Genomic DNA, 11,978 nt, shown 5'->3' with positions numbered 1-11,978 from the left:
AAATCGCAACTAAAAACAAAACTTTCCAAGATAATAACTTAATATCAACGGAATGTAAGGGTTCAAACGGAACCCCCTGAAGAACTGAAAGAACTAAATTGAGACTCCAAGGAGGAGTCAAAGGTTTGTAAACAGGCTTGATTCTAACCAGAGCCTGAACAAAGGCTTGAACATCTGGCACAGCTGCCAGCTTTTTGTGAAGTAATACCGACAAGGCAGAAATCTGTCCCTTCAGGGAACTTGCAGATAATCCTTTTTCCAATCCTTCTTGAAGGAAGGATAGAATCCTAGGAATCTTAACCTTGTCCCAAGGGAATCCTTTAGATTCACACCAACAGATATATTTTTTCCAAATTTTGTGGTAAATCTTTCTAGTCACAGGCTTTCTGGCCTGAACAAGAGTATCGATCACAGAATCTGAGAATCCTCGCTTCGATAAAATCAAGCGTTCAATCTCCAAGCAGTCAGCTGGAGTGAAACCAGATTCGGATGTTCGAACGGACCCTGAACAAGAAGGTCTCGTCTCAAAGGTAGCTTCCAAGGTGGAGCCGATGACATATTCACCAGATCTGCATACCAAGTCCTGCGTGGCCACGCAGGAGCTATCAAGATCACCGACGCCCTCTCCTGCTTGATCCTGGCTATCAGCCTGGGGATGAGAGGAAATGGCGGGAACACATAAGCTAGTTTGAAGGTCCAAGGTGCTACTAGTGCATCCACTAGAGCCGCCTTGGGATCCCTGGATCTGGCCCCGTAGCAAGGAACTTTGAAGTTCTGACGAGAGGCCATCAGATCCATGTCTGGAATGCCCCACAGGTGAGTGACTTGGGCAAAGATTTCCGGATGGAGTTCCCACTCCCCCGGATGCAATGTCTGACGACTCAGAAAATCCGCTTCCCAATTTTCCACTCCTGGGATGTGGATAGCAGACAGGTGGCAGGAGTGAGACTCCGCCCAAAGAATAATTTTGGTTACTTCTTCCATCGCTAGGGAACTCCTTGTTCCCCCCTGATGGTTGATGTACGCAACAGTCGTCATGTTGTCTGATTGAAACCGTATGAACCTGGTCCTCGCAAGCTGGGGCCAGGCCTGGAGCGCATTGATATCGCTCTCAGTTCCAGAATATTTATCGGTAGAAGAGATTCTTCCCGAGACCAAAGACCCTGAGCTTTCAGGGATCCCCAGACCGCGCCCCAGCCTATCAGACTGGCGTCGGTCGTGACAATGACCCACTCTGGTCTGTGGAACATCATCCCTTGAGACAGATTGTCCAGGGACAGCCACCAACGGAGTGAGTCTCTGGTCCTCTGATTTACTTGTATCTTCGGAGACAAGTCTGTATAGTCCCCATTCCACTGACTGAGCATGCACAGTTGTAATGGTCTTAGATGAATGCGCGCAAAAGGAACTATGTCCATCGCCGCCACCATCAACCCGATCACTTCCATGCACTGAGCTATGGAAGGAAGAGGAACGGAATGAAGTATCCGACAAGAGTCCAGAAGCTTTGTTTTTCTGGCCTCTGTTAGAAAGATCCTCATTTCTAAGGAGTCTATAATTGTTCCCAAGAAGGGAACCCTTGTTGACGGGGATAGAGAACTCTTTTCCACGTTCACTTTCCAGCCGTGAGATCTGAGAAAGGCCAGGACAATGTCCGTGTGAGCCTTTGCTTGAGGAAGGGACGACGCTTGAATCAGAATGTCGTCCAGGTAAGGTACTACTGCAATGCCCCTTGGTCTTAGCACCGCTAGAAGGGACCCTAGTACCTTTGTGAAAATCCTTGGAGCAGTGGCTAATCCGAAAGGAAGCGCCACGAACTGGTAATGTTTGTCCAGGAATGCAAACCTTAGGAACCGATGATGTTCCTTGTGGATAGGAATATGTAGATACGCATCCTTTAAATCCACCGTGGTCATAAATTGACCTTCCTGGATGGAAGGAAGGATAGTTCGAATGGTTTCCATCTTGAACGATGGGACCTTGAGAAATTTGTTTAAGATCTTGAGATCTAGGATTGGTCTGAACGTTCCCTCTTTTTTGGGAACTATGAACAGATTGGAGTAGAACCCCATCCCTTGTTCTCTTAATGGAACAGGATGAATCACTCCCATTTTTAACAGGTCTTCTACACAATGTAAGAACGCCTGTCTTTTTATGTGGTCTGAAGACAACTGCGACTTGTGGAACCTCCCCCTTGGGGGAAGTCCCTTGAATTCCAGAAGATAACCCTGGGAGACTATTTCTAGCGCCCAAGGATCCAGAACATCTCTTGCCCAAGCCTGAGCGAAGAGAGAGAGTCTGCCCCCCACCAGATCCGGTCCCGGATTGGGGGCCAATATTTCATGCTGTCTTGGTAGCAGTGGCAGGTTTCTTGGCCTGCTTTCCCTTGTTCCAGCCTTGCATTGGTCTCCAAGCTGGCTTGGCCTGAGAAGTATTACCCTCTTGCTTAGAGGACGTAGCACCTTGGGCTGGTCCGTTTTTACGAAAGGGACGAAAATTAGGTCTATTTTTTGCCTTGAAGGGCCGATCCTGAGGAAGGGCGTGGCCCTTACCCCCAGTGATATCAGAGATAATCTCTTTCAAGTCAGGACCAAACAGCGTTTTCCCCTTGAAAGGAATGTTTAGTAGCTTGTTCTTGGAAGACGCATCAGCCGACCAAGATTTCAACCAAAGCGCTCTGCGCGCCACAATAGCAAACCCAGAGTTCTTAGCCGCTAACTTAGCCAATTGCAAAGAGGCGTCTAGAGTGAAAGAATTAGCCAATTTGAGAGCATTGATTCTGTCCATAATCTCCTCATAAGGAGGAGAGTCACTATCGAGCACCTTAAGCAGTTCATCAAACCAGAAATATGCGGCTGTAGTGACAGGGACAATGCATGAAATGGGTTGTAGAAGGTAACCCTGCTGAACAAACATCTTTTTAAGCAAACCTTCTAATTTTTTATCCATAGGATCTTTGAAAGCACAACTATCCTCTATGGGAATAGTGGTGCGTTTGTTTAAAGTAGAAACCGCTCCCTCGACCTTGGGGACTGACTGCCATAAGTCCTTTCTGGGGTCGACCATAGGAAACAATTTTTTAAATATGGGGGGAGGGACGAAAGGAATACCGGGCCTTTCCCATTCTTTATTAACAATGTCCGCCACCCGCTTGGGTATAGGAAAAGCTTCTGGGAGCCCCGGCACCTCTAGGAACTTGTCCATTTTACATAGTTTCTCTGGGATGACTAAATTTTCACAATCATCCAGAGTGGATAATACCTCCTTAAGCAAAATGCGGAGATGTTCCAATTTAAATTTAAATGTAATCACATCAGATTCAGCCTGCTGAGAAATGTTCCCTAAATCAGTAATTTCTCCCTCAGACAAAACCTCCCTGGCCCCCTCAGATTGGGTTAGGGGCCCTTCAGAGATATTAATATCAGCGTCGTCATGCTCTTCAGTAACTAAAACAGAGCAGCCACGCTTACGCTGACAAGGGTTCATTTTGGCTAAAATGTTTTTGACAGAATTATCCATTACAGCCGTTAATTGTTGCATAGTAAGGAGTATTGGCGCGCTAGATGTACTAGGGGCCTCCTGAGTGGGCAAGACTCGTGTAGACGAAGGAGGGAATGATGCAGTACCATGCTTACTCCCCTCACTTGAGGAATCATCTTGGGCATCATTGTCATTATCACATAAATCACATTTATTTAAATGAATAGGAATTCTGGCTTCCCCACATTCAGAACACAGTCTATCTGGTAGTTCAGACATGTTAAACAGGCATAAACTTGATCAGAAAGTACAAAAAACGTTTTAAAATAAAACCGTTACTGTCACTTTAAATTTTAAACTGAACACACTTTATTACTGCAATTGCGAAAAAACATGAAGGAATTGTTCAAAATTCACCAAATTTTCACCACAGCGTCTTAAAGCCTTGAAAATATTGCACACCAATTTTGGAAGCTTTAACCCTTAAAATAACGGAACCGGAGCCGTTTTAAGCTTTAAACCCCTTTACAGTCCCTGGTATCTGCTTTGCTGAGACCCAACCAAACCCAAAGGGGAATACGATACCAAATGACGCCTTCAGAAGTCTTTTATAAGTATCAGAGCTCCTCTCACATGCGACTGCATGCCATGCCTCTCAAAAACAAGTGCGCAACACCGGCGCGAAAATGAGACTCTGCCTATGCTTTGGGAAAGCCCCTAAAGAATAAGGTGTCTAAAACAGTGCCTGCCGATATTATTAAATCAAAATACCCAGAATAAATGATTCCTCAAGGCTAAATAAGTGTTAATATCAATCGATTTAGCCCAAAAAAAGTCTACAGTTTAAATAAGCCCTTGTGAAGCCCTTATTTACAATCGTAATAAACATGGCTTACCGGATCCCATAGGGAAAATGACAGCTTCCAGCATTACATCGTCTTGTTAGAATGTGTCATACCTCAAGCAGCAAGAGACTGCAAACTGTTCCCCCAACTGAAGTTAATTGCTCTCAACAGTCCTGTGTGGAACAGCCATGGATTTTAGTTACGGTTGCTAAAATCATTTTCCTCATACAAACAGAATTCTTCATCTCTTTTCTGTTTCTGAGTAAATAGTACGTACCAGCACTATTTGAAAATAACAAACTCTTGATTGAATAATGAAAAACTACAGTTAAACACTAAAAAACTCTAAGCCATCTCCGTGGAGATGTTGCCTGTACAACGGCAAAGAGAATGACTGGGGTAGGCGGAGCCTAGGAGGGATCATGTGACCAGCTTTGCTGGGCTCTTTGCCATTTCCTGTTGGGGAAGAGAATATCCCACAAGTAAGGATGACGCCGTGGACCGGACACACCTATGTTGGAGAAATTGTGAGTTTAGTGGTCCCTGAGGTCCAAAAGGTTGGCAACCCCTGCTCTGATGCATCTCAATATAAAACTGTGCTTTACTTCCAGGTAACTCTATGCGGACTCAAGTGCAGCACATAACACTGTCTTATAAGGATGCCAAGGCTTCTGCCCTGGTTACCTCCATTTCTGAAAAAGCACACAATTTGACACATTCAGTAACCAATAAGTAATATTGCTAGATAAAATAGCTTGGTTTAGATTGGTTCGTTTCTTCAGCACATACTATAACCCAGCAGACAACATAGAATGGACTGTACAAGACAGAACAATGCAGTTTCTCTAAATACAAGAATGGGAAATTATTAGAGGCAGCGAGAGGAGAAAGAAAAAAAGGAACAAGTAACTATTGGCTGGTAATCACCCACCTTCTCTTAAAAACCTGCTAGGGATCCTGAGGCTGGGACAGGAGTGAGTGAAGAGTCGCCTAACGGGAAACCATCGTACTTTCTTCTTAGAGCCTGTTACCACAATTACCAGCAATGAGTCAGACGTACATAGCACAAGGAAACAGCAACATGAGCAGCATTAAAGAGTTGGGACTGGAGACATCTTCAGCTTCCACTGGGGTTGGGGGTTCCACTAGGGAGTTAAATTCAGAACTTTGCCTTTAGTTTGGAAGATATCAGCAACTGGTTGAATAATGACACGGGCCAATAATCCCCCATGATGAGCCAACCAATTTTTATTATTAAAATGATCTGGGGGAAGGAAGTTTTTTTTTTATATATAGAAATACATGGAATAAACAGAAGCAAAAAATTACATTGTAGGAACCATGGCAACCAGACTCCAGAGATTTGTCAAGCCCTGTACTAGCAATCAGCTATTTGACCACATGAGATTTTACATTGTGGAAAAGAAAAAAAAAGGTGAATTAATAGTTCTTTATATGTAGCTATAATTTATATAACTAAATTAGATGCTGCCAAGCATGATCATTTGCCCAAGTCTAAAAAAAAAAAAAAAAAAAAAAACAACCACACCACCACAAGAGTGGCATAAAAACATAATTTATGTAAGAACTTACCTGATAAATTAATTTCTTTCATATTAGCAAGAGTCCATGAGCTAGTGACGTATGGGTTATACATTCCTACCAGGAGGGGCAAAGTTTCCCAAACCTCAAAATGCCTATAAATACACCCCTCACCACACCCACAATTCAGTTTAACGCATAGCCAAGAAGTGGGGTGATCAGAAAAAATTGCGAAAGCATAAAAAATAAGGAATTGGAATAATTGTGCTTTATACAAAAAAAATCATAACCACCACAAAAAGGGTGGGCCTCATGGACTCTTGCTAATATGAAAGAAATTAATTTATCAGGTAAAGTTCTTACATAAATTATGTTTTCTTTCATGTAATTAGCAAGAGTCCATGAGCTAGTGACGTATGGGATAATGACTACCCAAGATGTGGATCTTCCACGCAAGAGTCACTAGAGAGGGAGGGATAAAATAAAGACAGCCAATTCCGCTGAAAATAATCCACACCCAAAAATAAAGTTTAAATCTTATAATGAAAAAAACTGAAATTATAAGCAGAAGAATCAAACTGAAACCGCTGCCTGAAGTACTTTTCTACCAAAAACTGCTTCAGAAGAAGAAACACATCAAAATGGTAGAATTTAGTAAAGGTATGCAAAGAAGACCAAGTTGCTGCTTTGCAAATCTGATCGACCGAAGCTTCATTCCTAAACGCCCAGGAAGTAGAAACTGACCTAGTAGAATGAGCTGTAATCTTTTGAGGCGGAGTTTTACCCGACTCGACATAGGCATGATGAATTAAAGATTTTAACCAAGATGCCAAAGAAATGGCAGAGGCCTTCTGACCTTTCCTAGAACCGGAAAAGATAACAAATAGACTAGAAGTCTTTCGGAAATTCTTAGTAGCTTCAACATAATATTTCAAAGCTCTCACTACATCCAAAGAATGCAATGATTTCTCCTTAGAATTCTTAGGATTAGGACATAATGAAGGAACCACAATTTCTCTACTAATGTTGTTAGAATTCACAACCTTAGGTAAAAATTGAAAACACCGCCTTATCCTGATGAAAAATCAGAAAAGGAGACTCACAAGAAAGACCAGATAATTCAGAAACTCTTCTAGCAGAAGAGATGGCCAAAAAAACCAAAACTTTCCAAGAAAGTAATTTAATGTCCAATGAATGCATAGGTTAAAACGGAGGAGAAATTGACTTAATGACAGGTTTTATACGAACCAAAGCTTGTACAAAACAATGAATATCAGGAAGATTAGCAATCTTTCTGTGAAAAAGAACAGAAAGAGCAGAGATTTGTCCTTTCAAGGAACTTGCAGACAAACCTTTATCCAAACCATCCTGAAGAAACTGTAAAATTCTCGGAATTCTAAAAGAATGCCAGGAAAAATGATGAGAAAGACACCAAGAAATATAAGTCTTCCAGACTCTATAATATATCTTCCTAGATACAGATTTACGAGCCTGTAACAAAGTATTAATCACAGAGTCAGAGAAACCTCTTTGACTAAGAATCAAGCGTTCAATCTCCATACCTTTAAATTTAAGGATTTGAGATCCTGATGGAAAAAAGGACCTTGCGACAGAAGGTCTGGTCTTAACGGAAGAGTCCACGGTTGGCAAGAGGCCATCCGGACAAGATCCGCATACCAAAACCTGTGAGGCCATGCTGGAGCCACCAGCAGAACGAGCATTCCTTCAGAATCTTGGAGATTACTCTTGGAAGAAGAACTAGAGGCGGAAAGATATAGGCAGGATGATACTTCCAAGGAAGTGACAATGAATCCACTGCTTCCGCTTGAGGATCCCTGGATCTGGACAGATACCTGGAAAGTTTCTTGTTTAGATGAGACGCCATCAGATCTATTTCTGGAAGTCTCCACATTTGAACAATCTGAAGAAATACCTCTGGGTGAAGAGACCATTCGCCCGGATGTAACGTTTGGCGACTGAGATAATCCGCTTCCCAATTGTCTATACCTGGGATATGAACCGCAGAAATTAGACAGGAGCTGGATTCCGCCCATACCAGTATTCGAGATACTTCTTTCCTAGCCAGAGGACTGCGAGTCCCTCCTTGATGATTGATGTATGCCACAGTTGTGACATTGTCTGTCTGAAAACAAATGAACGATTCTCTCTTTAGAAGAGGCCATGACTGAAGAGCTCTGAAAATTGCACGGAGTTCCAAAATATTGATTGGTAATCTCACCTCCTGAGATTCCCAAACCACTTGTGCTGTCAGAGACCCCCAAACAGCTCCCCAACCTGTGAGACTTGCATCTGTTGAAATTACAGTCCAGGTCGGAAGAACAAAAGAAGCCCCCTGAACTAAACAATGGTGATCTGTCCACCACGTCAGAGAGTGTCGTACAATCGGTTTTAAAGATATTACTTGAGATATCTTTGTGTAATCCCTGCACCACTGGTTCAGCATACAGAGCTGAAGAGGTTGCATGTGAAAACGAGCAAAGGGGATCGCGTCCGATGCAGCAGTCATAAGACCTAGAATTTCCATGCATAAGGCTACCGAAGGGAATGATTGTGATTGAAGGTTTCGACAAGCTGAAATCAATTTTAGATGTCTCTTGTCTGTCAGAGACAGAGTCATGGACGCTGAATCTATCTGGAAACCTAAAAAGGTTACCCTTGTCTGAGGAATCAATGAACTTTTCGGTAAATTGATCCTCCAACCATGATCTTGAAGAAACAACACAAGTCGATTCGTATGAGATTCTGCTAAATGTGAAGACTGAGCAAGTACCAAGATATCGTCCAAATAAGGAAATACCACAATACCCTGTTCTCTGATTACAGACAGAAGGGCACCGAGAACCTTTGTAAAAATTCTTGGAGCTGTTGCTAGGCCAAACGGCAGAGCCACAAACTGGTAATGCTTGTCTAGGAAAGAGAATCTCAGAAACTTATAGTGATCTGGATGAATCTGAACATGCAGATATGCATCCTGTAAATCTATTGTGGACATATAATGCCCTTGCTGAACAAAAGGCAGGATAGTCCTTATAGTTACCATTTTGAATGTTGGTATCCTTACATAACGATTCAATATTTTTAGATCCAGAACTGGTCTGAAGGAATGCTCCTTCTTTGGTACAATGAAGAGATTTGAATAAAACCCCAGCCCCTGTTCCAGAACTGGAACTGGAATAATTACTCCAGCCAACTCTAGATCTGAAACACATTTCAGAAATGCTTGAGCCTTCGCTGGATTTACTGGGACACGGGAAAGAAAAAATCTCTTTGCAAGAGGCCTTATCTTGAAGCCAATTCTGTACCCTTCTGAAACAATGTTTTGAATCCAAAGATTGTGAATTGAATTGATCCAAATTTCTTTGAAAAATCGTAATCTGCCCCCTACCAGCTGGGCTGGAATGAGGGCCGCACCTTCATGTGGACTTGGGAGCTGGCTTTGGTTTTCTAAAAGGCTTGGATTTATTCCAGACTGGAGATGGTTTCCAAACTGATACCGCTCCTGTAGGGGAAGGATCAGGCTTTTGTTCCTTATTGTGATGAAAGGAACGAAAACTATTATTCGATCTAAATTTACCTTTAGATTTTTTATCCTGTGGTAAAAAAGTTCCTTTCCCTCCAGTAACAGTTGAGATAATAGAATCCAACTGAGAACCAAATAATTTATTACCCTGGAAAGAAAGGGAAAGCAGAGTAGACTTAGAAGACATATCAGCATTCCAAGTTTTAAGCCATAAAGCTCTTCTAGCTAAAATAGCTAGAGACATATACCTGACATCAACCCTAATGATATCAAAGATAGCATCACAAATAAAATTATTAGCATGTTGAAGAAGATTAACAATGCTATGAGAATTATGATCTGTTACTTGTTGCGCTAAAGCTTCTAACCAAAAAGTTGAAGCTGCAGCAACATCCGCTAAAGATATAGCAGGTCTAAGAAGATTACCTGAACATAAGTAAGCTTTTCTTAGAAAGGATTAAATCTTCCTATCTAAAGGATCCTTAAAGGAAGTACCATCTGACGTAGGAATAGTAGCACGTTTAGCAAGAGTAGAGACAGCCCCATCAACTTTAGGGATTTTGTCCCAAAATTCTAATCTGTCAGATGGCACAGGATATAATTGCTTAAAACGTTTAGAAGGAGTAAATGAATTACCCAAATTATCCCATTCCCTGGAGATTACTTTAGAAATAGCATCAGGGACAGGAAAAACTTCTGGAATAACTACAGGAGATTTAAAAACCTTATCTAAACGTTTAGATTTAGTATCAAGAGGACCAGAATCCTCTATTTCTAATGCAATTAGTACTTCTTTAAGTAAAGAACGAATAAATTCCATTTTGAATAAATATGAGGATTTATCAGCATCAATCTCTGAGACAGAATCCTCTGAACCAGAGGAACCATTATCAGAATCAGAACGATGATGTTCATTTAAAAATTCATCTGAAAAATGAGAAGTTTTAAAAGACCTTTTACGTTTACTAGAAGGAGGAATAACAGACATAGCCTTCTTAATGGATTTAGAAACAAAATCTCTTATGTTAACAGGAACCTTCTGAGTATTAGATGTTGATGGAACAGCAACAGGTAATGTAACATTACTAAAGGAAATATTATCTGCATTAACAAGTTTGTCATGACATTCATTACAAACAACAGCTGGAGGAATAGATACCACAAGTTTACAGCAGATACACTTAACTTTGGTAGATCCAGCACCAGGCAGCGTTTTTCCAGAAGTATCTTCTGACTCAGTGTCAATCTGGGACATCTTGCAATATGTAATGGAAAAAACAACATATAAAGCAAAATTGATCAAATTCCTTAAATGACAGTGAACAAGCTTCTAGCAACCAGAAGCAATAAATAATGAGACTTAAATAATGTGGAGACAATAGTGACGCCCATATTTTTTAGCGCCAAAAAAAGACGCCCACATTATTTAGCGCCTAAATGCTTTTGGCGCCAAAAATGACACCGTATCCGGGACGCCGACACTTTTGGTGCAAAAAAACGTCAAAAAATGACGCAACTTCCGGCGTCACGTATGACGCCGGAAAAAGAAAAAAAAATTTGCGCCAAAAAGTCTGCGCCAAAAAAGACGCAATAAAATGAAGCATTTTCAACCCCCGTGAGCCTAACAGCCCACAGGGAAAAAAAGTCAAATTTTAAGGTAAGAAAAAAATTTGATTTATTCATATGCATTATCCCAAATATGAAACTGACTGTCTGAAATAAGGAACTTTGAACATCCTGAGTCAAGGCAAATAAATGCTTGAATACATACATTTAGAACTTTATATAAAAGTGCCCAACCATAGCTTAGAGTGTCACAGAAAATAAGACTTACTTACCCCAGGACACTCATCTACATGTAGTAGAAAGCCAAACCAGTACTGAAACGAGAATCAGTAGAGGTAATGGTATATATAAGAGTATATCGTCGATCTGAAAAGGGAGGTAAAAGATGAATCTCTACGACCGATAACAGAGAACCTATAAAATAGACCCCGTAGAAGGAGATCATTGAATTCAAATAGGCAATACTCTCCTCACATCCCTCTGACATTCACTGCACGCTGAGAGGAAAACCGGACTCCAACCTGCTGCGGAGCGCATATCAACGTAGAATCTAGCACAAACTTACTTCACCACCTCCATAGGAGGCAAAGTTTGTAAAACTGATTTGTGGGTGTGGTGAGGGGTGTATTTATAGGAATTTTGAGGTTTGGGAAACTTTGCCCCTCCTGGTAGGAATGTATATCCCATACGTCACTAGCTCATGGACTCTTGCTAATTACATGAAAGAAATACCTGATAGCTTTGACGTCAAATTATTATCATCATTTATCTGTAAAGTGCCTCCAAATTCCGTAGTGCTGGGTACAATTATAGGGGTATACAAATGACAAAGATTTGTGATAAAATACAAAACAAAACTAAACAAATCTAGTACAGGAGTCAAATATCAAATAAAGATATCCAAAAATATCACAAATCCCATCTTTACAAAAGGAAAAAGCATTTATTTGACATAGTCTGCAATAAAAGTAAAGATTTATTCTGAAACCTTTAGTACTGCTAAA

At 41.2% G+C, this 11,978-nt stretch overlaps 1 protein-coding gene across 2 annotated transcripts in view; it reads right to left on the bottom strand.

Moving 5' to 3' along the window:
- The window catches only part of KLHDC10 (kelch domain containing 10), a 229,686-nt gene that overhangs the window by 182,045 nt on the left and 35,663 nt on the right, over nt 1–11,978 (bottom strand). Inside the window, exon 2 of one of the 2 annotated variants that reach the window (XM_053716377.1) lies at nt 5,257–5,349. The exons of the other annotated variant lie outside the window; for it this stretch is intronic. Within the exon in view, the coding sequence (XP_053572352.1) occupies nt 5,257–5,349 (93 nt within the window). The remainder of the gene's footprint in view (nt 1–5,256; nt 5,350–11,978) is intronic. 2 annotated transcript variants of the gene reach the window in all.

The sequence above is a fragment of the Bombina bombina genome, chromosome 6 (assembly GCF_027579735.1).
Source record: "Bombina bombina isolate aBomBom1 chromosome 6, aBomBom1.pri, whole genome shotgun sequence".
In the NCBI taxonomy this organism is placed as follows: Eukaryota; Metazoa; Chordata; class Amphibia; order Anura; family Bombinatoridae; genus Bombina; species Bombina bombina.
This window is presented reverse-complemented; position numbering and strand designations above follow the sequence as displayed.